This window comes from Choloepus didactylus, chromosome 2 (assembly GCF_015220235.1).
Source record: "Choloepus didactylus isolate mChoDid1 chromosome 2, mChoDid1.pri, whole genome shotgun sequence".
In the NCBI taxonomy this organism is placed as follows: domain Eukaryota; kingdom Metazoa; phylum Chordata; class Mammalia; order Pilosa; family Megalonychidae; genus Choloepus; species Choloepus didactylus.
Genome location: NC_051308.1, coordinates 242,093,416 through 242,120,283, shown reverse-complemented (window position 1 = coordinate 242,120,283; position 26,868 = coordinate 242,093,416). Strand labels below are relative to the sequence as shown.

The 26,868-nt window shown below is 58.1% G+C and overlaps 1 protein-coding gene across 5 annotated transcripts in view; it reads left to right on the top strand.

Annotated features, from left to right (window-relative positions):
• CAMTA1 (calmodulin binding transcription activator 1) overlaps positions 1 to 26,868 on the top strand; it is a 955,716-nt gene that overhangs the window by 856,816 nt on the left and 72,032 nt on the right. For all 5 annotated transcript variants that reach the window (XM_037828625.1, XM_037828627.1, XM_037828624.1 and 2 more), the window contains 3 exons: positions 1,125 to 2,971; positions 8,518 to 8,644; positions 14,001 to 14,135. In XM_037828625.1, coding sequence (XP_037684553.1) covers positions 1,125 to 2,971; positions 8,518 to 8,644; positions 14,001 to 14,135 — 2,109 coding nt within the window. The remainder of the gene's footprint in view (positions 1 to 1,124; positions 2,972 to 8,517; positions 8,645 to 14,000; positions 14,136 to 26,868) is intronic.

Genomic DNA, 26,868 nt, shown 5'->3' with positions numbered 1-26,868 from the left:
GGCTAGGGCTCTGTCCTTGCTTAGCACTTAGCAGGATTTTGCAGGCACACCCACCAGGTTAGACAAATGGGGGTGGCTGGCCTTGCCCCAAGTACCTTCCAGCCTCTGGAATGGGGCAGATACCACCGCAAGGTGTGGGGACTGACAGCTAATCCAGAGAGGGTGCCTTGTTCCTCACCTTCCCTGTCAGTTTCTGGCTTCCGGCCCCAAAGGGCGGTTCCCTGCTGGAGAGGTGCCTTCTGAGTCACTGGGTGGCCTGACCGGTCATGGGGATCTTGGGGGCAGGGAGAGGGAAATGGCCACCATCCCTGGGCTGAGCTCCTCTGGCCAGCAAGAGCCATTCTGCAGGAGTGAGTCTGACGGTGGAGAGGACGTCTCTGGAGGGTGGCACTCTCTCCACCATCTCCCAGCCTTCTAGAGGCTGGGGCACTGCTGTTACTATTTGTTGACAAACATGTCAAGAATAAAGCCTCCCTTGCCTTTGGAGGGTGGTTACACAGCACATGTGTAAGTGGGCCTGAGACCCTGAAGTGTGTTAAATGCCAGCTCCCGGGGTTCTGTGGCCAGCGGGGCTCTTGGGCCTGGACTCTGCCAGGAGCCCAGATGCTCGTAACAGGGTCTGTTGCAGAACCAGCTCTGACTCTCTCTTTGTGTGTGTGGTGTGTGTGTGCGTGTTTGCATGTGTGTCTGTGTGCATGTGCACATGTGTGCATTGTGCATGTGTGCGTGTGTGCATACCTGCATATGTGGGTGCATGTGGGTGCATGTGTGCCTTTGGTGTGTGCATTCCTGTGTGTATGGTGTGTGTGCATGTGCACATGTGCATGTGTGCATGCATCTGGTGTGCGTGTGTGTGCGTGTGTGCATTTGGTGTATGCATGCCTGTGTGGATGGTGTGTGTGTGTGCGTGTATGCATGTGTGTATGCATCTGGTGTGCGCGTGTCTGCATGTGTGGGTGCATGTGTGTGCATGTGTGCATTTGGTGTGTGCATGCCTGTGTGTGTGTGCATGCATCTGGTGTGCATGCCTGCATTGTGGGTGCATGTGTGTGCATTTGGTGTGTGCATGCCTGTGCGTGTGCGTGTGTGCGCGTGCATGTGTGTTGTGCTTCTGGTCTCCGCAGGAGCGGGCAGCAGTGTGCATCACAAGTGTAACAGTGCCAAACACCGGATCATCTCGCCCAAGGTGGAGCCACGGACGGGGGGTTACGGGAACCACTCGGAGGTGCAGCACAACGACGTGTCCGAGGGCAAGCATGAGCATGGCCACAGCAAGAGCTCGAGCCGCGAGAAGAGGAATGGCAAGGTGGCCAAGCCCGCGCTGCTGCACCAGAACAGCACCGAGGTCTCCTCCACCAATCAGGTGGAGGTCCCCGACACCACCCAGAGCTCCCCCGTGTCCATCAGCAGCGGGCTCAACAGCGACCCCGACATGGTGGACAGCCCTGCGGTCACCGGCGTGTCCAGCATGGCAGTGGCCTCCGTGATGGGAAGCCTGTCCCAGAGCGCCACGGTGTTCATGTCGGAGGTGACCAACGAGGCCGTGTACACCATGTCCCCCACCTCCGGCCCCAACCACCACCTCCTCTCGCCCGACGGCGCCCAGGGCCTCGTCCTGGCTGTGAGCGCCGATGGCCACAAGTTCGCCTTTCCCACCCCGGGCAGCTCAGAAGGCCTGTCGATGCTGCCCACCACCGTGTCCGAAGAGCTGGTCCTCTCCACCACCCTCGACGGTGGCCGGAAGATTCCAGAGACCACCATGAACTTCGACCCCGACTGTTTCCTCAACAACCCAAAGCAGGGGCAGACTTACGGGGGCGGAGGCCTGAAGGCCGAGATGGCCGGCGCCAACATCCGGCACTCGCCGCCGGCCGAGCGGAGCTTCAGCTTCACCACCGTCCTCGCGAAGGAGATCAAGACGGAGGACACCTCCTTCGAGCAGCAGATGGCCAAAGATGCGTACTCATCCTCCGCAGCGGCCGCGGCCTCCAGCTCCCTCACGCTGACCGCGGGCTCCAGCCTCCTGCCGTCGGGCGGCGGCCTGAGCCCCAGCACCACCCTGGAGCAGATGGATTTCAGCGCGATCGACTCCAACAAGGACTACGCGTCCGGCTTCAGCCAGACGGGCCACAGCCCCCACATCCACCAGACCCCCTCCCCGAGCTTCTTCCTGCAGGATGCCAGCAAGCCCCTGCCCCTGGAGCAGAGCGCACACGGCGGCCTGAACGAGTCCGGGGGCACCTTCGCAATGCCCACGGTGAAGACGGAGGCCTCGCCCCACACCAGCTCTTGCAGCGGCCACGTGGAGACGCGGATCGAGTCCACGTCCTCCCTCCACCTCATGCAGTTCCAGGCCAACTTCCAGGCCATGGCGGCCGACGGGGAGGTCACCATGGAGACGGCGCCGGCAGCCGAGGGCAGCGAGGTCCTGCTCAAGGCCGGGGAGCTGCAGGCTTGCGGCTCGGAGCACTACCTGCAGCCCGAGAGCAACGGGGTGATCCGGAGCGCCGGCGGGGTCCCCATCCTGCCGGGCAACGTGGTTCAGGGGCTCTACCCCGTGGCCCAGCCCGGCCTGGGCAACACCTCCAACATGGAGCTCAGCCTGGACCACTTCGATATCTCCTTTAGTAACCAGTTCTCCGACCTGATCAATGACTTCATCTCCGTGGAGGGGGGCGGCGGCGCCATCTACGGGCACCAGCTGGTGGCGGGGGACGGCGCGGCGCTCTCGCAGGCGGAGGACGGGGCCCGCGCCCCCTTCGCCCAGGCCGAGATGTGCATCCCCTGCTGCAGCCCCCAGCAAGGGGCCCTGCAGCTGGGCAGCGCCGAGGGCGGCACCGGCGCCATGGCCTACATGCACGTCGCCGAGGTGGTCTCGGCCGCCTCCGCCCAGGGCACCCTGGGGATGCTCCAGCAGAGCGGGCGGGTGTTCATGGTGACCGACTACTCGCCCGAGTGGTCTTACCCGGAGGTAAGCTGCCGCCGCCCCTTCCTCACCCCGCCCCCGCCAGCTCTGGCCACGGCAGGCCTGCTGCCCCCGGGCCCCCGTGTCAAGATGCCACACCCACACCTGGCTCGGCTTCTGTCCTTGGCAAGGGGGCTCTATGCTAAAAACAAAAAAGTCAGTTCGTAAACAACCACCATAGATCATCCGTATTCGTTGCTCCTGTTTGGCGTCACTGAACAAAATGAACAAATGAGCAAAAAACTCTTGCTGAAATTGAGAGGGAGGGGCAGCTCCTGAGCGGTCATCTCCAAGTTGTTTCCTTAGGTGAATTTAGCCATCTGCAAAATCACACCCAGGTGACATGACCCAGCATCTCCGACCTGTGGCCTTCCAGGGCTGAGGGCTGAGGTCTGACCTTGAGAAGCACTGGTCCAAACAAAGGGACCGCCAGGAAAACCTGTCTCTCCACTGTGACACAAACATTTAAGGAAGGGGACTTTCGCCTTTTCTCTAAAGTAGAATGTGATGGGGAGGGGAGAGTGCAGACTGGGCTTCCCCTAAAGACTGTGCTTCCCACTCACCCCCAGAACCCAGGCCGGCTGAGTGAGTGAGCCGAACCCCTCCCAGAGCCCCTGCCGGGTGCCGGGGACAGTGCCTCTCATTCCCTGGGGAACTGGCAAAGGCCAGTGCTGGGGAGCAGCAGGGAGGCGGCGCTTCCGAAAGACCCTGAGTCTCCCAGGCCATTTTAAGGCAGCAAAGCAGAGCCTGAAAGCTAGGTCTCCAGGCGTGGGCAGTGTGGGGACGCTGGTCAAAGGCCTGTGCACCCTTCCAGAACAGGCACTGGCGGGGGCTCGTAGGCCAATGGCCTGGTCGCTCCCTGCAAGGGGAGGTCACTTCTGGGCCAGTCTCTGCTTCCGAGTCCCCTCTTGTGCCCTGGTGCACGTGCTACACAACTCAGGGGAAAGGGCACGTGAGTGGGGGGCACTCCTGGCTCTGCTGTGACCCCGAACTAGTTACTTCACCTCTGCATGACTCAGTTTCCCATCTCAAGGTGCAGTTCCGCAAGATGAATGCTTGGTCAAGTCTTTGTCCCATTGCAAATAATCAATGAATATTGGTTATTGGCTCATGATCACTACAGCTCATGGCCCGCTGGGCTCCTTTCATGACACTCGATTCCTGTGCCTTCCACTCACTGTCTGACTGTATAGGACCTCAGACACATCCTCCATAGTTCGGGGCTCTGGGGCTACGGTCTTTACCATGAGGCATGCTTCTGATCCCTAAGTCTGTTACAATGACCCAAGCCCTGGGGAAGATGCCAGGAGCCCAGGTGGCGGTCCAGCCTTGGGGCAGGCGTGTCCTGGAACACGGCAGGTGTCTGGACAGATCAGCTTCTGCCCGTCACCGTGAGCCTGTGCACAGGCTAAAACTCCTGGGGCGTGCAAGAGGCAGCTGACCTGTATGGTCAGGAGCGCAGAGCTGGGGGCAGCTGGTGTCAGTTAAAATCCTGGTTCTGCAATCTCTGGCCATTGACTTTGGACAAGGCCGCTGCCCGCCCTGCATCTCAGTTCTCTGTCTCTAAAATCGGAGTAATAATAGTGCTTCTCTCGTTGGGTTACTGGGAGGATCGAATCTGTAAAATGTTCAGCGCAGGGCGGGTCTGTTTTCACCTCCATTTGGTTCCTACCCCCATTAAGAGACCGAAAGGATCCCACTGGGCTTCCCTCGGTGTCACTTGGTGGGACTCTGTCTCTGACCCCTGCTCTTTCTGCGACCACGTCCGAGGGGGCCCACCATGTCTCCCGGGTGACAAAAGCGAGCTCGGTAACTCCCCAATGCCCATGGGTCTTAGGAAAGCAATTCAAAGAAAAGGGAGAAAGGTGTAGGATTGGGGTGTCCTGGGAAGGCCGTGGCTAGGAGTCAGGAGTGCTGTCTTCTGATCCTGACCTCTGGGCCTCAGTTTCCCTAACTGTAACACGGCTGAGAGAGGGTGGCCTGGAGGTGCTCCAAGTGCCAGGGCTTGGGAGGGTGGGTCTTCGGGATGCTTCGGGGCTCTCTGGAGCTCGAAGGAGCTGGGGGCCTGGGAGGAAGCCCTCTTTCCCAGGGTCCTGGGCAGGGACAGGGGCAGTAGCAGGCCTGGACCCCTGAGTCCTTTCCCCGAGTCTCCCGCTCCCTCCACCTGCAGATGCTAAACCGGGAGGCTGCTCTGGGGAAGTCAGTTCAGCAGCTCACCACGCGAGGGCGGCCCAGGAACAGGGAAAGGAATGGCGGCCTCCTGGGGGAGCATCCAGCCCTGGTTTTCCAGAAGCCCTCAATGCTTCCAGCTACCTGGGGGAAAAAAAAACAAAACCCAGCAGCTCACATTCAATCTAATTTGGAAAATGAGCAGCTGCCACCCAGCCAGGCCCTTTGGGACCCGAGGCTGCAGGACAGCAAGGCCTCAGGAGCCCCAGCAGCTCTGACCTGCACCCCCCTCCCTCCCGGGTTCTCCTGCAAGAGGCAGCCCCTTCTCCCCTGGCCCTTCTCTCCCTTCAGAGCCCCTCCCTGACATGCCCACCGTGTGCCCTCTCCCCTTCTAGGCCAGGAAGAAGCTGCCTGGTGCACTGGTGGGTCGAGGGCCCCTCAGTTTCTACACAGGGGGTCTTCCCGCATATCCCTGCCCACCCATCCCCATCCATCCCCCACCCCCGCTTCCTAGTCTGCAAATAACGATGTGGGGCTAAATAGCTCACTACCCCACGCCAGCTCCAAACCCCATCAGCAGGGAGACCATGGCTGGTTCCCTCTCCTGGACACCTCTCTGAGCCCCCGACCCCTTTTCTCCATTTCTCCATTTCTCCATTCACCTCTTCACCTGCAGCTGCAGCAGCTGCAACACACACACACACACACACACACACACACACACACACACACGCATGCATGCACACATGCGCCCCGTGGAGGGCCCTGTGCCCCAGGATCTGTTCTGGGTGCACTGAAAACCTGGACTCTTCATGTCAGGACCCCCCCGGCACAGAGACCTCAGGTGCCATCTCTTGCTCCCTCCCCTCCCCCCAAACCCTTCTGCGTCATCCCCCACCACCTACACCCCTGCCGCACCAGGCAGAAGCCACTGCAGTTAGAGCCGTCAGGCAGGAACATCAGGGCCAAGGCAGCACAGCCCCAGGAGCGTTGCCATGGGAACTGTCCCCCAACTGATGGATGCTGAGCCATCCTGCGGCAGTTTCCATGGAGAAGGGCCTGATGTTCTCCAGTAATTTCTGCAGCCCTTTGTTCCTCACAGCAGCCCTGGCTTCATACTGGCAGCTGCTGATTGGGGTTATTTTTTTTTTTCCTTTTTTTCTCACTTGGTAACTGTCTGTGGCCTTTGGAAGCCACTGCTCTTCCACTTCCCAGGATCCAGGGAGGATCATTGGCCCAGAGCGGGCCTCCCTGGCACTTCCAGGCATCCCAAAGGCAGGCTCTACCTCCACCATCCTGCACACCTCCCGGCTAGGGACCCACCCACACCAGAGGCACCAAGCTGTGGACCCCCCCACCCCATCACTCCAACAGAGGCACCAGACCCCCTGATGGAGCATATGTCAGAAACAAGGAAGGTCAGGACCAAAGGGACCCTGAAACCAAGTGTCACCCAGAGAGGTGGGCCAGCTTGCCTGAAGATGCACAGCTACTGAGGGCAGGTGCAGGCCCCCAAATCCTGGCTCTGCTCCTGAGCTCCCCACTGTCTGCCCCCCAAACTTGGTTGCCTAGAAGCAACATGACTTCTCCAAAGCTATCCCAGCCCAGAGGAAGGCTCGCCAAGAGCTCGGAGGCATGCCTTCCAGCCTTTCTGCTGTGGAGTCCCCATTTCTGTGCTGGGCTATGGGGCCACCTCCCCCTCATTTCCAGGGAAAGTGCCCGTTAGCCATTGACCAGGCTGGAAACACCCCCTCCTGCTGCAGATGCCTGCAGCCAGCCTGGGCCAGCTCTGGGTTCCAGGAACATTGAGGGGAGTCTCAGGAGTAAGCTCCACATTGAGACTGGGGTCACCTCCAGGGCAGGGATAGGTGGGCTGGCCTGGGACTCCCCAGGACCTAGAGCAAAAGAGAAGCCTGGCAGAAATGAGTGGCTGAACAGGAGGGCAAACCCGCTCCTGGCCAGCAGGGGCAGCTGCAGGAGGGCTGGGGTCTGGCGACTCCGGCTCAGGGAGAGGGGTGGGGTCTCAGGCCACCTCCTCCCAGTCCGGAGCCCGAGGGCCTCGGGGCCTTCTCCAGCCTGGACACCAGGTGGCGCTCTCCACCCTGTCCTGAGCAGCCCCCACCCAAGCCCCCCGACCGGAAAGGTGTTTACCAGTTTGCGGGGGAGGAGGATGGCGCTCCGCGGGGGTCCCGTGCAAGGACACCCAGGAGAGCCAACACCCCCGCGCTCTGCACCTCCAGGGAGGGCCTCCCTCCACCCTGAGGCAGCGGCCCCTCTGGGCTGTATAAACCTTGAGTAGGCGACCCCATAACTTAGGGTCCACCTCCGAGGCCATCCGGAGTGACAAGAGCTGCTCTTCATCATTAAGCCCGACTGCCCCGCGCTCCGGGGCCGTGTGGCGACCTCAGCCCTCGCCCTCCCGGTCCCGCAAGGGGATGGGGTGTGCCCTCCCACGCCGGCCTCCGGGCTCCCTGTGGGCAGCACCCCCTCCCCTCTGAGCTGGGGAAGGTCGTCGGAGACCCTCTCCCGGGCCCTGGCAGAGCAGCTGCTGCCCCAGGCCCGGCTGCAAGTGCTTCGGTTGCTGCGAGTGGGGTGGTGGGCGTGGTGGGGTGTGCAGCCGTGAGTACCGAGGTGGCTCGGCCCTCGTCCCTCCCCTACCCCTAGCCCGGAGCCCCTTCAAGTCAGAGCCCTGCGCCCCATTTTTCTGATTCTGCAGGGCCTTGTTTGCCATCCACCCCTTCCCATTTGCACAACCTCTCCACCTCCTCTGGTTCAGGCCACTGCATCTTGGGGTCCTGGGGTCCTTGGCTTCCCCTCCTTTCTCCCCCAGAACTTCGGGTCCTTAGGGTGAAATGAAGATGCAAGACTGGGAGCTCCCTTGATCCGTCCATAGGCAAACAGCAGAGAGAAACATACACACAGACACAGACACACACACACACACACACACACACACACACACACACACACACACACTTCCTTCTTCCTTCGAGGGGTCCCACTGGCCATTTCCCAGGTGCATCCCAGGCTGAAAAGGTTTGGAAAACTCTCTATTCCCTTCTGCCTGGAAGGGTCAGGGGTCAGAACTGCAGGCCCCAGGCGGATGCCAGCACAGGAAGACAAGAAGCATCTGGGGACCCCAGAGGACCAGGGGAGGAGCCTGTGAACCCCCACTTCTTGCCCTGGGGCCTGGAGCAGTGGCTCCCAGAAGTCGGGGCAGACTGGCTTCTCCGGGGCTGCAGCCGGGAACTCTGCCTGTTGAACAAGCCTGGGGGCTGGGAGAGGGGATACAGAACAGGCGCCGTGCAGGCGCAGGGGCCTTCCGCACCGGCCAGACCCCGCTCCGCGTCCTTGGGGCTCACGCTCCTTCTCTTTCCCTCCAGGGAGGGGTGAAGGTCCTGATCACCGGCCCGTGGCAGGAAGCCAGCAATAACTACAGCTGCCTGTTCGACCAGATTTCAGTGCCTGCGTCCTTGATTCAGCCCGGGGTGCTGCGCTGCTACTGCCCAGGTGAGGAAGCCGCCCCGCCCGCAGAGTCAAGGGGAGAGGAGCACTGGACTCGGAGTCCGCCTGGGGTGCCGTTTCTCTGGGCCTCCGTGTCTTTGGTCATAAAGGAGCGGGTCCTGGATAGGTTATTTTAATGTCACCTTTTTTGACTCACGCACCTTTTCAGACAAGGAGACAAGGATTTTGAAGAGAACACGGTGAAGGGACTATTTAGAGAACCAAAAGGCCGCCTCGACTCCCCAGGGGCGGGTGCCGTTAGGAAGCTGCTACCGCCCTTGGCCTGAGGGCGGAAGGTAGAAGCCTTGTTCCTGGAGCTGGTGAGATCCAGGCCGGGCAGAGGGTCCTGGGCAGGAGCTGCAACCGGGGACGGAGGCCACCTCTGCAGCAGGGCTGGACCCGCTCCTCCTGCCCCTGACTCCTGGCAGCTCCTTCCACCTGCACAAGCCACCAGAGGCCAGGAGAGCCGGAGAGCCCTGGGGTGCAGCCCACAGAGCAGGTCAGACAAGGGTGGAGAAGGCCTGGCAGGGAGCAGGGGGTGTCAAACAGAGTAAGCAGCACCAATGCCTCTAGGAATTTAGTGACGCCATCTGCCCTGTGCCCAGAAAAACGCACGTGCACGTAACATTCTTACCCCTTCAGGGGCTCAGTGACCTCCCCCTCAGCCCCAAGCCCCCCCAGGAAGCCCTCCATGCTGCCCCTTGTGGCTCGGACCTTCTCCTCCCCATTCTCCATCATCCTCCACTTAGTCCCGCCAGCTTGCCCTGGACCTCTGGTTGTCACTGCTTCCTTGCTGGCTCTCAGTTCCAGGAGGGCAAGCACTGCCTCTTCCTTGGTCACCATCATGTCCCCAACACTAGTGAGAATGGGATCCATATTTGTGAAGGGATGACTCTCTAGGAGTCTGGAACCAGTTTCTAGAGCTGGTGTGGAGACCCCTTGACTGATCCCGCACACACATCATTAGCTCCAGGGGTGGCCTGTCCAGTTTCCCCAGGCAATGAGCAGGGGACAGAAGATAAGGAGGTAGGGTGGCAAAGCAGGAGGCAAAGCCAGGGAGTCCAAAAAAAGGAGAGAGAGAAGGCTCCATGTTGAGGCAAAGGATGGGGAAGAGAAGAGGGGTGGGGGGTTCCTAGGGCAGAGGCAGAGCTGGCCAGTGCTGGGCAGACCAGCTGGGTTGGCCTCCCAGTTCCATCTGGGGTGGTCTGACTTGAGCCATGGAGGCCCCAGCTGCTGCCTCCCCTGCCCGGGGCCCCTGAGCTCACACCAAACAGCTCGTCCTTCTGTCCCTCGGTTTCCCCTTGGACCCAGCACCTCCTTCACCACCAGCCTCCCAGGGAGCCAGGCTGGTGTCGGTGGCGACCTCCCCGTGCTGGCCCCTGGGTGACGTCCCTGGCCAGAACTTGGAGAACCCGAGTGCTGGTGCCAATCACACCTGGGGTCGCCATCGGGGTGACTTTAGCTCGGTGCTTGATCTCTCTGGGCCTCCGTTTCTACATCTTTCAGAACCGCCTGCCAGAATGGGTGTGAGCGTTACGTGAGGGAAGGTCATGGAGCATCTGGCTCCTGTGTTCAGTTAATGAAGGAGCGGCATTAACAAGGCCGCCATTCTTTTTCCCCGAGGGGGAGTGGGGAGAGGGGCCAGGACTTCTCCTGGTCCCCAGAGCCACCACCTCTCCCAGTCATTTGGGCTCTTCCAACACCAGCGTCTCGGACGAGCAAATGAGTGACCGCAAGCCTCAAGGCAGATGGAAAGCTGGGGGGCCTCCACTGAATACCATTATTTCTTGCAGCACATCCCAAAAAGGGGACCCCTTTGCACATCTGTTCTGAAGCCCAAATTGAAAATATGTCACTCTGTAAGACAGCTCTGGATGCACTCATTCATTCATTCATTCATTCATTCAGTGTGTAAGTGTCTGCTACTTGCTGGGCACTGGGTAGGTGCCTGGAATGGAGCAAAGAATACAGCCCAGCCCCCAACCGGCCCCTGTCCCTAAAGAGCTCTCAGCTGTGGGAGGAGCTGCTGTTGCCCTTGGGATGACACTGGCTGCTTGGGGACTCCTTCCCCGGGGCTGCCAGGGGTCAGGGAGCAGACACTGAGCCTGAAGGATGAACACTTGGAGCCCAGAACCAAACTGGCCGTGGGGGAGAGAAAGGCTCAGAGGCCTGGGAGCACAAGCTGGGCCACCCTGGGGACTGGGAATAACGTGGGGTGGGTGGGGGGGGGGACACAGAGAATGCGGGGGGGAGGGGAGGGCACAGGAGCACGCATGGCCGCTGCCCACTGGCCTGGCCCACCCGCTCGAGCAGAAGCATCGAGATGACTCGACCTTGACCGAGAACACGGTCAGGGCAGTTCCCACCGCACGTGGGCAGCAGGAGACACACAGGCCCGGGATCTGTCTTCCACAAGACCCCAGAGATGCTCGAAGCCTCAGGGGATCAGCCAAGTCAGGGGCCAGAGCCACGGGTGAGGCGGCGGTGAAGGAGGAATCAGGACTTAGGAGAGGAAAGAGGAACCCACCGGCAAGACGACTTTGCTGACCAGACAGCCCCAGAAGGCAAGAAATGAAATGCAAAATGTGACAAACAGGTGCATTGCATTTTAATGCAGTTGATTCAACAGATAGTTATTGAATGGCCAAAACATGCCAGGCCCTGAACTTGACACGGGATAAAGAGGTGATCAGGACAGACTAGTCCCAGCTCTCATGGAGTTTACATTCTACTACAGGGAGACAGAAAACAACTAAGGAAGCAAAGAAGAAGCTAGGATAATCGGTGAAAACTAGATCCTGAAACAGAATGTGCTGTTGTGATAAAGCAGTGTGGGAAAGGGGGGCTCCTTTGGGGAGAGTGTTGAGGAGAGGCCTGTCATGGGGGGGGCAGTGAGCTGGGACCTGGATGAAGAGCTGGAGCCAGTCGTGGGGAGAGTGGGGTCAAAGAGGCCCAGCAGAGGGGAGAGGACATGCAGAGGCCCTGGGGCAGGAATGGGCTTGTCAAGCTGGTGGGCTGCAGGGCAGTTTGTGGGGTGGGAGGAGTTGAACGTGCAGAGGGCAGGGGCCAAATCCTATAAGACCTCCCAGGCCACAGGAAGGGGTCTGATTTGATTTTACTTGCAATGGGAAGCCGTCGGCTGGTTTTAAGTGGAGAACTGATGTGATCTAACGTGTGTCTTTAAAAGACGGTTCTGGATATATGGGAGAATGGGTTGTAGGGGAAGGATAAGAACAGAAGCAGGGAAACCACTTGGGGAAAGCACAGGGAGAGGAAAGAGGGGTGAGCTCTCTTGGGCTGGGGAGGAGGGCTTCCCTGGTGCCTTCCCTTGGGCAATGCACACTCCCACTGGTTTCTGGAAGGGGGACTGGAACATGCCCTTCCCTGACGCATTCTGTAGAGACATGTCTCAGATGTGATGAGGTCACGCTATGCAAGAATCTGGCAAGAAATGATGGTGGCTTGGAATAGGGCAGTCGCAGTGAGAATGCAGAGAACTGGACAGATGCAGGATTCCCGGGCCTGCTGCTGGATGCACGGGGGCAGGACAAGAGTTGAGGAAGCTTCCTGGGTTATGGCCCCGCACAAGCTGGGTGGGGATCCAGAAGACCATGATAGAGCCCCTTTGCTCCCATCTCTCGGGAGAAAGGAAGCGAGGCCTTTGAATCTGCCAGCATTGCAGCACCTCTGAGATGGTACGAGTGCAGGAGAGGGAGGTGGAAGAGTGGCAATTGAGGAGGGCCCTTGGGCTGGGGCCCCTGGATCCAGGGAAGCCTTGAGCTCTGCAGAGGCTGGCCGAGGGAGGGAGGCTGCTAAGAGGAGCAGAGCTGAGTGGACTCAGATGAGGCCGTGTGTGCCGACTGCCTTTCCCTCCCGCTGGTAGAGCCGGCAGATATCCAGCCAAGGCAGGTCCCCATGAGCTTGGAGATCTGTCTGGGAAAGCTGTGGAGCCATGGGTGGTTCTGGACTCAGATGGGGACCCCGGCCCAGAGAGGCACCCCGGGAGGTCCTAGTGACACTCACCATGGGCCCAGCTGGTTCAAGCTGTGGCTGGGAGCTGAGGGGCCAAGCTAGGGTGACAGTGCAGGGGAAGAGCCCGCCAATCCCTTTGGATGGTCCTGTCCTGAAGACCTACTCTGGGAGCAACGGCAAGATGGTGGTTGCCTTGAACATGAAGAACCAGAATGGACAGAAACCACAAGTGAAGGAGCAAGCAGGCTTTCCCGTTGGAAGTGGGGTCTGCGAGAGGCCTCAGAAGGAAGGTGGGTGCTTTACCCTGCCCCGGGGAGCAGCTGACTTGGACACCTTCCTTGAGTCTGTAAGCTTCCAGAAACCAAGAGCCCAAACAGTAACACGATCGCCTGCATGTCCTCCCTGGAAATGTGTCCTGGGGAGGCCCTGGGTGTCTTGTGTTCCAGAAAAGCAAGCAGAGCAGCACATCACCTGATGTCCACCAGAGGCTGAGGCCTGGCAGGGGAGAGCGGCCGGAGCCACCACGAGCCACCGTCATGGGCCACGGGCCAGCCCTCGAGAGGTCAAAACGAGGCATGCGGCAACAGCTCAACCCCAGAACTCGAGCAGGTCTCCGCCATAGGTTGGCTTCCCTCTTACAGACAATGAGAACATTCCATTCATTTATTCAACAGATACCGTATTCATTGAGCTCTGCTTTGGTCCAAAGCAGTTAATCGGACTAACGAGGGCCCTGCCTTCTGAAAGTTGATCCATTCGGTCCACCCTGGCTGGGACTAGTCACAGAAGCATAGCTGAAGCTCTCCCTTCATCAGAGAGAAAGAATAACTTCTAGAAATATATAGAATGCCATGTGAACCAAGTCACAACAAACCTGATAGAAAAAGGTGAACAGAAATAAATACAAAAAAAGCCAATGCAGGCTGTGCACCTGAAGCTCTCCTAGGAAAGCAGGGGATGGGGGGAGAAGTCAGCCAGCCACAGGGTGCGGCTGGGGATCCTTCTCCTTCCTCCTTGCTTCCTTCCCTCCTTCCTTCCTTCCTTCCTTCCTTCCTTTGGCAAGTCTGTCCTGCACACCCAGCTGCTGCCCTCACCAAGCTAACAGCAGTCCGGAAGCAGGACACCTGCTGTGGGGAGGGAGGCTCACCAGGAGCTGTGGGAGAGATACCTGGCACCTGGCTGAAGCAGGGGCATCAGAGAAGGCTTCCTGGAAGAAGCAGCATTGCATCTGGGTCTTGAGGAATGAGCAGGTGTAGACCAGCATGAAGAGGAGTTAGACACTAACAGAGGAAGGGTGCTGGGGAGGGGGCATTCCAGGCCCCGTGCAGAGTGCCAGACTGAAGGGCACCCACCCAGCCCTCGCCCTGACCTCTCTTTCTTTTGCTTTCAGCCCATGACACTGGTCTTGTGACCCTACAAGTTGCCTTCAACAACCAGATCATCTCCAACTCGGTGGTGTTTGAGTACAAAGCTCGGGCTCTGCCCACCCTCCCTTCCTCCCAGCATGACTGGCTGTCGTTGGACGGTAAGACCTGCACTTGGGTCCCCTGCCAGGCACGGCGGGAGAGGGACACTCGCGGGCCCTGTGCACGAGATGAGAAAGGAGGAGCACCCAGGTTCCCGGCTCCTGCTCGGAGCAGGTGGGTGGGGAGGGGTGTGTCCGCGAGGGAGGGCCAGCTCTGTCTCCGCCATCTGGCTGTGTGTGTTTCTGCAGTCAGGCTGTGCCTGTGTGAGCTCTGAGGTAGGTCTCTATGTCTCTGCCATCTGGCTGCCCCTTGTCTAACCACTGGCTGGACCCACGCTCCATCCGGGCTTCACCCGGAACAGAATGGAGTATGTGAGGTTGGTCTGCACGTGCTGCTCCGACCAGGGCGTGTGAGCAGCCAGCCAAGCCCCCAGGGAGCTGAGAGGTCCCTCTCTCCGCTGACCCCAAGCCCGGGGTCCAAGCACCCTCTGCTGCCCTCCAGGGCTGTTTCCAGGGTTTCCTCAGAACCAAGGCCAAGCCCCAGGCCTCTTAGAGAAGAAGGTAACATGTGAAGCCCGGAGGAGGCCTCTTTCTGATTCCGAGCCCTGGACAGCAGGGCTGTGCAATTAAGCGTGTCTGCCCCTCAGTGATAACAGCTGAACCTTCTAGCACAGCCCTCAGACACCTGCCACCACCTGCTTCTTGGCCGTTTGGTTTAAGCAGCTGCCCTGTAGAACATCTGAGACAAGCAAGCCCAGGACCATGCTCCCATCAGAGAGGAGGGTGGAGGGCCAGGACCCCAAGGGCTCCAGGGGAGGTGGCAGGACTGTGCCAAGGAGGGGCAGGGAGCTACCTTGTCCATGGGGCCCGTTGCTCCCCTGGGGCAACTGCAGCTCTGCGGAGAAAACCTGCCAAAGACAGACTGGTGACTGCCTGGGTCTGAGGCTGCCCATCCTGGCTGAGGCCTAGGGAGCTGAGCTCTCTGCATAGGGGATGCCATTCAAGGAACGGCTTCAAGCGACCACAGGGGGAGAAGAGCAAGCAGAGGTGTCGGTCAGTGGGGTTCCTCCTGGGCACCTCACTGGCTGAGCTGAGCCTGGGCTGTGGCAGGGGTCAGTTCCTTAAGCGCCCTTCCCCTGGCCACAGCAGCCCTTTGGCTTTTCACCTCTCAGACCCCTGCCCCTCCCACCACCTCACTGCTGGCCATGGGAGGGTTTCTGGGCTTGTATACATGTCCCAGGCAGCTCTCCTGGGCCGCCCAGTTTGCGAACCGCAACCTCGTTCCAGGCCCTGCCCCAGCAGCGACAGGGTGCCCAGCAGCCACCCCGGCTGGTGACCCTAGGAGCTGTTCCTGGAGGTGGCTTTGGGTCAGCAGCATCTGCACCCTGGCATTAGCTGCCTGGGAGCCCCGCCCCGGCCTTGGCAGCATCCCTGGCCAAGGCAGGAGCCAGGCAGGACTGTGATACCGTCTGCAAGATGTAATAGAGAAGGGGAGGGTGGCCAGGGGCTCCTGTTCAGGAAATCCGGTTTCAATTTTGGAGAACAAATATGAACAGAGCAGGAACTCCGCAGAGCCTCGGCTCACCCCAAGTGAGCTTCCTGCTCAACCTCACTGGGGTGCTCTAAAGGACGTTGGGGCCAATGTGCTACCTTGCCTGGGAGAAGGAGCCTTTTCAAAAAGCAGAGTCTCAGCCAGGCAGTGCATCAGAGCACAGGAAAAATCAGCCAGATCCCTGGAAGCCCAGAGAGCAAGCTGTACCGGGGGCTGCTGTAGGGGAGGACGCTCAGGCCAGGGATCCCCGGGCTTGGAGCACTGCTTCATGAGAAATCACCCCCGTGTCCTCCACCATACCTGCTCCCAGCAGCCCCCTCCCTGGGGGCTTTGAGCTGTGATCACTATAGGTCTCCAAATAAGCATCTCCCGGCCCATGGCAGGATACAGAGAGATGACGGGAGTCGGGAAGTGGACGTGGCAGTGCCACCCTCCACCTGGCATCAAGGCCCGGGTCACTGAGGAGTGTAGGCTCTGGGTCGCCACTGGCCTGGATACAGCTAGGGGGCCACTAACTCCCCAGTGGCAAGGACTCTGAGCTCTCTGATGAATGGGACTGGCCAGCCTGTCAACCCCCACCCCACCCCCACCCCCACCCCCACCCCCAGGGCCAGGCTCCCTAACAAACGCGGACAGAGTGGAGGAACTGTGAGGCCCACCCCAGAGGGCAGCCTCTTGCTTCCCTTGCTGGGGAGGAGAGTGGAGCTTCCCTGTTGTTCTTTTTACCCTAAGAGAATATAAGTGACTTATTCACCCAAGGATTACTTTCTGAGCATTTCACCAACCTGATAAATAATAATGGGGCAGGGAGGATGCAGCCCTTGCGCCAGTGTCATAATCTGCCCCAGTGCCGAGGGGCAGTCAGTGGGGAGGGCTGGGGTCCCTGGGCCTCCAGGGCCCCTGACTGGCAGTGAACTTGCATCCATAAGATACTGCAGTGGTGGGGGAAGGGGGGCGGGTTGGAGCCTTCTCCTCCCCTCCTCTCCCCTCGCTTCCCTCCCTTCCCTCCCTCCCTCTCTCTCTCTCTCTGCAGCTCCTTGACTCAGCCCCTCCGCCCCCACGGTTCCCGGGCAAATTCTCAATTAGAGATGGCTGGGAAATGGAGACGTGTGTGCTGGAGGGTGGTGGAAAGGGGTGGGGGCGAGGGGACTGCAGCACGGAGCGATCTGGGGCAGGGCGCCGGCTGGCGCGCGTGCACAAAAGCCGCGCACACACGCACGCACGCGGACAGCTGCAATGCAGGGGCCCCTCGGGGAGGCCTGACGAGCGGCGCTTCGCGGGGTTCCGGGCGCCCCACGCGGACTGCGGCAAAACGCGGCGCCTCTGCCCCGCCTGGGCGCTGGCGTGCGCGGCGGTGGTGCTCGGGCCCTTGCTCTCCCCGGCTTCCTCGGGGCGCCCTTGGCCCCTGCCCCGGCGGGGGGCAGAGAATTTCTGCCTCCCCTTGATTTTAAAAGTGCAATGGTTTGCCAGACTCTGGGCCGGTTGGGTGCCCCCGCCCCGCAACGCAGCGAATCCCGGCGCCCGCGGGAGCCCCGCGCAGCCTCTGTCCCCGGGCGGCGCAGGCTCCGTCTCGGTGGCGCAGCCTTTGTCCGCGCGGCCGGCCCCGCGGGAGCGATCAAGTGCCGGGGGGGAGGGGAGATGGTCCCGGTGGAGGGACCAGTCGTGGCGGGAGGGCCTCGGGCTGCGGCGCCGGGCCCCCAGGTCCCCCAAATCTCCGCACTGACCGAGGTATGGAGATAGGGGGAGAAGGCAGAGCAGGGAGGAGCAGGCGCTAGGCCGCCCTCCCGGGGCGCAGCTCTCTAGTTCCGGGGAGCTGCTGCACCTCCCCAGAGCAGAGGCCCTGTCGGTCCGGACCCGGACCTAGCGCAGGTGGCGCTGCGCATCTGTTGTAGGAATGAGTGAGTGCCAGTGGGACACCCCGAAGGAAATAGTCCAGCCTCGTGGTCAGGAAGGGGCACTTGCCCCATAAGGCAGCCTGAGCCAGGGGGATGGGAGAGTGTCCCCGGAGGGGGCGCGTCAGAGCCAGGGCCCCGGAGACGGAAGGGTGGCTGTTTTGTACAGGGGACTGGCTGAGTTTCTCTGCGAACTGTTCTCTTCATCATTTCTGCATCCAAAGTTCCAGATTCAGAGGCTATTTCCCAGGGCCTGTCCTCCTGCCATCTGCCTGGAGAACAGAGGGCCCATGCTGGGTGAGTGGTCCAGCCCCACCCCACGACCCCAAGGGGCTCTGGGGCAAGCCAGCAGAGCACTGGGGAACGCAACAGGGATCTCTTCCTGGCTAGAGGCCTGAGACCGTTTGGGAAGGACTCTGGGAAATGTCACTTCTGCTGGATCAGGTCCTTGTGGATTCACCAGTCAGAGCGGGTGTGCTGTCTGTTTAGACAGCATTACTTATGTGTGTCTTTGTTTTCAAAGAAAATAAACCCAGGCCATTAGCACAACACTCTGGAGCAGAGCAGGTGGGGCAGGCCCACATCCCAGCCTAGGGCACTGGGTCACCTTTAAGTGACCCCTGTCCCCTCAGGAAGAGAAGGTGAGTGGAATTTCCCTGTGCCCGTTCTTTATCTTCTTGCGGCCATCTGACTCTCCCCAGGGCCAGGCTTGAGAAGACCTGGGTCCCCTGTCCCCGCCCCCACCCCCTGGGCCCCCTTCTCAGAGCTCCTAAGCTGCTTAAACGAAGATTCTATTTTCGATTGCTTCTTGGGCTGCTGAGCCTCGTGCCTGGGTCACCTGGGTGCAGCTTTCCTGGCCGCCTCCTGCCATCCCTCGGGGATGGGGTAGGGGTGGGACTTTGTCTCCAGCGGAGGGGGGAGCAGGGACTGGCACTCCAGCCTCATCACATGGGCAGCGGGAAGGACTGCTCCAGCGAGAGGAATCTGGAAGCATCCTACCTCCTGCGGTGACCCCTCAGGGCTTTCTGATGAGTGCATCCGGGCTGGCACTCATCCGAGACCTGCCCAGCCACCTTCCAACCACCCTCACCTGGGCCTTCGGAGATGCTGAAGCATCGATGCAGGAGAACGTACAGAGCCACGGTAGAAACTGGAAACAAGTTCTAAGAGCACAGCCTTTACCAGATGTTGCAGGGAGGAAGGGGAGATGGTTAGGACATTTCGCTGTTCAGTAATTTCAAGCATCTTGGTTTTATTAAAACAAACATAGTGTGTTTTACGCAGTAGAATACGAAATACAGACAAATGTTTAAGGTGCGGCCTACAGCGTCAATGAATCATCTTGACTTTGGAAAGCTGCCTTGAGGGAAGCCGCAAGTCTAACCCCGGGGGTCAGTCATCACCCTCTTGTGTCTCCAGGAGCACCTTGGAGGAGACGTGTGCAAAGCACCTAGCTCAGGTTCTTCCCTTTACATAAGAAGGGGGCACTGCCAGGAGCTTTGTGGCGCTCACTGGATGGGGTCTGGGCAAAGGCAGGCTCATTAGCTCAGGGGTCTCTGGGTACATCTTGGCACAGCAGTGACATAAGAGACAGGTGGCCGCATAAGAGGCTGGTTTAGACCCAGTGTTATACTCGGGGCTAGACTGAGTGGCAGCAGCAGCCTTCTTTCTCTGAGCTTTGGACCACCCAGTCAGCACTTTGCTCCAAAGCATGGGCTCCCTCCCCACCCCACGGGCTCTCTCATCCTTTGTAGGGGTCCGCGTGCATTACACGTTGGGCTGGGGTGTCTGTCTTCTTGGGTCTGTGAGCTCTGCTGGCATGCTGTCCTTAGACACCCAGACAGTGGGATCGTGTCAGTGCCCGTCCCCCCACCCCCAAACCCACCCCCACCCCAGGAGCGTCTTAGCTATTGGGATCCTGGGGACCCAGCTGTGGCTCCGTCGGGGACCAAAGGGCCTGTCCTCATTGCCTCCTGGGAAAATGATTCTCTATTGTTTGCAGTTAGGGCCACACCAAATCGATCTCGGTGAGTTCCTGTGTGCAGCGGGGAGTGAGTCACCTTGGGGCTGGGCCGTACCTCGCCTCCTTGAAGCAGTGACGGATGGTGTCCTTCAGAGAAGTGGCCTGGGAGAAAGCTCAGCCTCTGCAGAGGCCCAGGAGGCAGCCTTTGCCAGCTCAATTGGCCATTAGGGCAGGAGGCAAAGAGCAAAAGAAATGCTCCGAGGAGGCCCCAGGACTTGGCCGCTCTTGCAGCTTCCTGTCCACCTGGTGGGCATCAGGTGGCTCATCCGAGGCTAAGGTCAGAGGTTCAGATCCTCCCAGGCCCATATCTCCCAGCTTTTCCCTGACTATCCACTGTGGGCTTGTCGCTGGGGAATCCAGGGAATGGCCCCAACCCTCAGACCTGGCCAAAGACAAGGCCCACCCGAAGAGGTCAGCAGAAGGCTTGCCGAGGGCCTGTCCTGACATGCTCAGGTCTGTGCTTTCAAGACCACTCTGGCCACTGTTTGAAGAAAGAATTGGGTCTCCACTTGCAGGAAGACCACCCAGGAGGCCCTTGTAGCTATGTGGGTGGGAGATGATGGTGGCTCCGACAGGGCTGGTAATGAGAAGTCCTAAGAGACACAGTTTGGGTGGTTCAGGGAATGTTGGAGATAGACACAGGGCCTTGCTGATGCTTTGAGTATGTGGGAGGAGAAAGAAGAAGGGTGACACCTGGATTTGGCGCTTGAAGAGCTGGGGAGGAGGATGGAGGCATTCCTGAGAGGCAGGAATTGGAAGAGGCAAGTCGGGGGTGAAGGAATGGAGAGTTTGGTTTTGCTCATGATACGGCTGAAACACTGAGTCCACAGTTGGGTTTGAGAGTCTGGAATGGAGGGAGAGGTCCATGGTGGAGCTAAAATTTAGGAGACATCAGCTTATAGATGGTGTATTAGTTTTTTGGGGGCTGCCGTGGCAAAGTACCCCACACTGGATGTCTGAAAACAAGAGCAATGTCTTCTCTCACGGTTCTGGAGGCTGGGAGTTTGAGATCAAGGTGTCGGTAGGGGTGGTCTCTCCCGGGGCCTCTGAGGAGGAATCTGTTCTGTGCCTTCTCCTGGCGTCATTGGTTGGAGGCCATCCTCAGTGTCCCCGAGCTTGTAGACGCATCACTCCAATCTCTGCCTCCTTCACATGCCCATCTTCCCTGCATGTCTGTGTCCTCTACTCTTCTAAGAACCTGGGTCATTGGATTTACGGCCCACCTGAATCCATTATGATTCTCACCTTGATCTTTAACTACCTGCAAAACCCTATTTCCAAATAAAGTCATGTTCTGAGGTCCCAAGGGGACATGAATTTGGGGGTACACTGCAGATGGTATTTAAAAGGACAGTTGAAACGAGATCACCCCCTGAAAGAGGGTAAAGGAGCAGAGAAGGTACAGGATCAACCACGGGCTACCCCAGTATTGGGTTGTCAAGCAAAAGAGGCTGAGGAGGAGCAGCCCGTCGGATGGAAGGAAAACCAGGATGACGTGATACCGTGGAGGCTAAGAGAAGAAGACGTTCCAAGAGGAAGGACATGATCCACCATGGCAAATCCCAAGCATGCATTTGGGGAAGAGCTTTCTGGGCAGAGGGACAAGCAGGGCAGCAGACCCGGAAGTGAGAGAGAGCTCCATGTGTTGGAAGAACCCAGAAAAGCAGTACATGATGCTTCCAAGCCTCTGAGCTCAGAGACACAGCCTTCCCCAGTCTGGGGCAGGAGGCTCTCCGACTCTTACCTGGTCCGGGAGATCTCATGTTGCCCACCACCCTTACCCTCTCCTTGCGCAGCCAGAGGAAAGGACCTGGGCCTTGCTTTTTCTGCCTTGCTCCTCTGGCGCTGGGTTGAGCAAACTGTATAATAGGTCTGCAGGCCCGAGGAAGGCAGCCCCCCACCCCATCCCTGGGCTCAGGGGGATATCCCACACCTGCCCCAAGTTCCAGAGACAGATTCCTTCCCTGTTGTGTCCCATGGGGGTACAGGGCTGAGGTAAGCCGCAAAGTAGGAACAAACTGGGGTTCATCCCCAAACAGTATCTTGGTGCCAGACCCAGGGGAGACGACTCTAGGCCCCTGTCCACAGATTGTTGCTAATGGGGGCAGGGGTGGTGTGCAGAAATGCTGCAGATGGTGATGGGGTGGGGAGGGAGTTGGCCGGGCAAGCTTGAATAGATTACATTGGGCTTCCATCTCCAGATCCCTCCAAGAAAGGCCTCTTGGCACAGCTGGGACCCCAGGCAGACCAGCAGGCCTGGGGAGGCGGCCAGACCAGGCCAGGGGCTTGCCGGCTTCCTTAGCCTTTCCCAAGATTAGGTTCCCAGAATCCACCTCCCTGGAAGAGATTGGAGACTCCGGTCTGTTTGTCCAGTGGTGGGGGGAAATGGACCTGAGACCTCACAACTCAGAGCCTTGCCAGCAGGGAAGGGACGAGGCAGGGGTGGGCTGGGAGCTGGCTGCAGCCTCCAGGAGGCTGGTGACGTCCGGAGCAGGGTGAGAAGAGACACTTTCCGCCCAGTCCTTAGCCACACCGGAATCAGAAGAAAAATCTGGGGCTCCAGTCAAGAGCAAAGCCCCCTGCTTTTAAAAGCCCACCAAAAATATGCACATTTCTGATGACTTCTGAGCAGCCCAGGGACCTTGTCCCCGCCTCTGTGACAGCACAGCTGATGACCAGCTTCCTCCACCCCAGTAATCTGCTGACACCTTCCAATTGTTATGAACTCAAAGTCCTTTGTTTTAGGGGGAAAAAAAGTGACAAGCAGGTGAGTGTCACATGTCCCACACTTAATGAACAACAGGAGGCATTTTAAAAAGTTAGTGGCAGAGTGGAACAGTCAACACAGGATGCACCAGCAACAGACTTAGAATCTGAGAGGATCAGAGCTTGAAGAAAACTCAGCCATCCCATGGGCCAACCTCCTCATCCTTCTGGAAGGAATCTGGACGCCAAGAAGAGTGGTGACTTGCCCCAAACCACTACAGAATAAGGACAGAAGCTGGCTCCTGACTCCCAGTTCCGCGTGCTCTCCTCTCTGTCGTCTGCTTCCCTTCTCCATCCACCAGGACACAAAGGTGGGCGAGAAGCGAGCCTCACCCGGAAGCCCTGGGGGGTGCAGTGAATGGTGGTTTCCTGGCCGAGGTGCGTGTTTGCCGCAGGTGTCCTGGCTGCAGGACCGATGCTCTTTCCCAGCATTGACACTGTGCAGAAGGGACAGGTCTGACGTCAGCAGATGGAGAGCCTCCAGTGGAGCTCAGGAGTGGCTCTTCTCTTGCCAGAGCTCGAGAGGTGCCGGGATCTGAGCAGGGAACTTGGCCCCAGTCCCTCTCTCCATTCAGGGACACCCATGTTCAGAAGATGTCTGAAAGTTGAGATGCTAGGAAAGCTGGAGGGGCTCTGAGCCCCTTTCAGGAAGCTCTGAGTCTTGGCCCAGAGCTGCCCACCCAGGGTGAAAGCAGCTACAGCTAAGTGCTTGCCATTGCCAGGCCCTGTCCAGGAAGCAGTGGTGTGGATTAGCTCACTAAAACTGCGCAACCACCTACAAGGGCCTGCAAAGAGTGGGCCATGCAAAGAGAACTCATAGGCAGGTTGTCTGACCGCATTCTCCTGCCCTTGGTCGTATACAAGGAGAGTCTTCCTCCGATCCTTTTCGCCCTATTGCAACTGCTCCACTTCTGAGCTAGCCTCCCAAACCGATCTAGAAGCATCCCTTGTCCCTACTCCTCTTCCCCAGAGTTCCCTTCTCCCCCAGACTTTCTCCTCTCTGGACCCCCTGTCACTTTCCTAACTCAAGCTTTCAGGATCTTGTATCTGGGTTGGAGCCTCCCAATGGATCTGGCTGCTGCCCCTTTCTTTCCCTTCCCATCCGTGCTACCACGATGCATTCAGGATTCAGGAGGGACCAGTGGAGCTTCCACTGAGTACCTGGGAAGGACAGCCGTCAATCATAACACCATGAAATAAGATCTGTTAGAGAAGGATGTACATGGCCATGGGAGCACTATTTGGTCAAAGGGGACAACTGTTTCTTGAGAATGTCAGGGTACACTCTAACTCTCCAGCATGGAGTACAAGACCCTTTATAAGTTAACTTCAGCCATCTTTCTTTCTCAGCTCATCTTTAGTTCTCCCTCTTCCTCTGTACAATCCTCCATGGCCCGCTCTATTAAAATGTTCAGATTTCCCTAAATGTACTGCTGGGCTGCCTCCCACCTCTAGGCTTTTGCACATGCTGTTCCCTCTGGTTCCTCAGGTCTTTTCCTTGTGGTTGGTTTAGAGAACGCTTGCTCTTTTTAAATTGTCTACTCAAGCGTCCTCTCCTTTATAAAGCTGGTTTCCCACCCATCATCCCCACCCATGCAGGATGCCTCCTTGTCATCTGACCTCCCCATCATACTCTGTAAATTCCTCCACTGGGAATTTTTTCTTTGCAATCATTTATTCCATCACTCTTCATCGAGTTCCCAGCAGGTGCCAGGCACTGTGTCAGGTGCAGGGAATCAAAGATGAACCAAGTCAGATGAGGACCCTATGCTTGCCGAACTGATGAGAGGAAGAAAAGCCGACTTGCCCAAGCCTTCACACAAACAAGCATTTGGGGAGCTTTAATGGAGGAGAGCAACTTCTCAGGGAGGTCTGGGTGGGAGGGTTTTCTTGAAGAAATGACCCTTGGGCTGAGAACTGATCTCAGGAGAGGGAACAGCATGTGTGGAAAGCTCTGTGGTGGCAGGGAGCCTGGTGAAAGTAAGGGAGTGGTGTGTGAAGGTCAGGGAGGCAGAGAGCAGAAAGGAAGGCTGGACAGGCACTCCAGGTGCCTGGCAGAGCTGCAGGGCTGTGGGGGCCAGGCTCAGAGTGTTGTTTTTATCCACAGGAGGGAGAAACTATGGAGGATTTAAGAGGCCATAGCATGGTCAGGTTTGCATTTTGAGACGTGCTCTTGCCTGCTGCATGGGGAAGAGATTGAAGGAGGGCCGGAGCGGATGAGGGTAGACCAGTTGACTTTCCAGGTTAGAGATGATGGTAAGCCTGGTGGCACTGGGAAGAAGGGGACAGATCTAAGGGATATTTAGGAGGTGGCATCAACAGTACTTATGAATGGACTGGATGCAGGGACTCCATGTCATTCATTCTGGAGGAGGTCCAGGTCATGAGTTTGGCTGAGTTTGAGTGGCCGTTGGGACATCCAGGTGGAAAGCCAATGGCAAGTGGACATGGACTCCAGGGCTTAGATAAGCATAGGCCAGGAGATAGAAATCTGTGAAATGTTTCCTTTGGGGTGGCATTGGATGAAATGGGTCAGTGGGTGTGAATTAAATTGATGAGGGTGAGAATAGAGACGAGTCCAGAGGTCAAGGGTTTTTGTCTTAATTATCATCAGACCCAACATCTGCCACAGGGAGGCCAGGAATATAGTAGGTACTCAATAAATGCTTCTTCAGGAATGGATGGATGGATGAATGGATGGGCAGAGTAGTGGACAGACAGAAGAGTGGATGGATAGATGCATGGACAGGTGGCACATTGGGGTCTTTGTGGCAATCGTCTTCCTGACTGGCTGACTTCAGCTCTAGGCTACAGCAGTTCTGATGTCCTTCCTGATGTCAGAACCAGGCTGGAGAGGGTGTCCAGAGCTGACCAGGCAGTGTCACACACACACACCCCTTCCTCTCTCCCTGTCACTGGGCAACTTCAGGCAAGTGACCCAAGACAAGAATGCAAAAGTTTGACCCTAAGCTCCTTTTTTTTTCCTAAATGTGCCCTGGAGTTGCCTTCTGAGCTCCTGAGGGGCCACCAGGTGAGGTCAGAGAATTCTCCTTTCATCTCACTGGAGTTGGAAAAGGGGGGAAGAGGTGGGTAATTGTCTTTCCTGAGCTGCTCAGGTCTTTGGCAGGTCACTGCATCGAGCATTGTGTTCTGGGCCTTGTCTGACCCTCTGTGACTCCCCATCGCTTTACCCAGTACCACCGTAGCCCAGTAAGTGAATGAAGGAAATGAATGAATGAGTCAGTAGTGGAGCCAAGGACCATGGAAACCTGCCTCTCCACACCCAGCTCATGACATACACTGAATCCAAACGCTGTCGAATGACAGCGACACTGACAGCCACCAGCTAGGCCCAGGGCCAAGTCTGCCCTTTCAGGACCTTGCTGATTCCTCGCAATGCTTCTCTCTCTTGGCACTGTGGCCTCAGTTTCTCATTCTTAGGTGGTTGCTTCACCTCCCAAGTGGTCATGCATCACTACAGAAGAAACAGACTTTGTAGAAGGTAGCACCTCCACCCATCTTTCATTCATTGGTGACTGCTGAGCCCCAACCACTCAGGAGGCTCTTGGCTGGACTGAGGGCTTTAACCATCCACCAGCATGACCCCGTCCCCAGGACCTCATGGCCCAGGGCTAGAGGCCAGCTGGACAACACAACCATGTGTGATGAGCACTCCTTGGGCTGGATTCCAAATCTAGAGGAGTCTGTGAGAGGACAAGAGTGAGAAAACTTTCTACATTCATTTGTAGAAAGAATGTGCAAGAGTTAGCCATCTGCATAGTTGGAGCAAAGTCTGCACAAGGCCATCTCCAACTCCAACGCCAATTGCACGTTTGGGGGTCCCCAAGGCCACCCTTAGGTTTGATAAGGAAGGATTCACAAACTCACCGAAAGCGGTTAGACTCTACACCTGGTTGTGGTTTATTACAGGGAAAGGACACAGACTAAAATCAGCCAAGGGGTGAAGTGCAGATTTTCTAGAAAGGCACCAGATGCCAAGCTTCCACTGTCCTCTCCCCAAGGAGTCTCGGACAGCATTACTTTCCTAGCATCTACGTGTGACAATACATACAGAGTATTGTCCACCAGAGAAGCTCACCAGGGCCTCGGTGTTCAGTTTTTGTTGGGGCTCAATCACGTAGACATGATTGATAGCCCCTCTGGAGGTCAAGTGATAGCACATGACCCATCCACCCACCCACCCCCTAAATCCCACTGTTGGTCTTTCTGGCATGGCCAATCCACCCTCACCCCAAGACTACCTATCTGGTGTGGTCAGCTCCCAGCCTAAATCATATTGTTAGAATATCTGGTGACCCAAGCCACCCAGGCAAACCAAGACCCTCCTGTCAGGCATAGCTTTCCAAAGGCTGAGAGATTACCTTCTAGAAGCCAAGTGCAAAGGCCAGCCCTCTCTGGAGGCAAGGGTAAATTCTTTACTACACAGAATGGCTCTTCCTCTTTCACCTGCCCTCACCCACCCTCACCTGCCATCACCCACTCTCATCCACCGTCACCTGGCTCTGCTACTCCTCACCCCAGCAGACCCAGGTGAGGTAC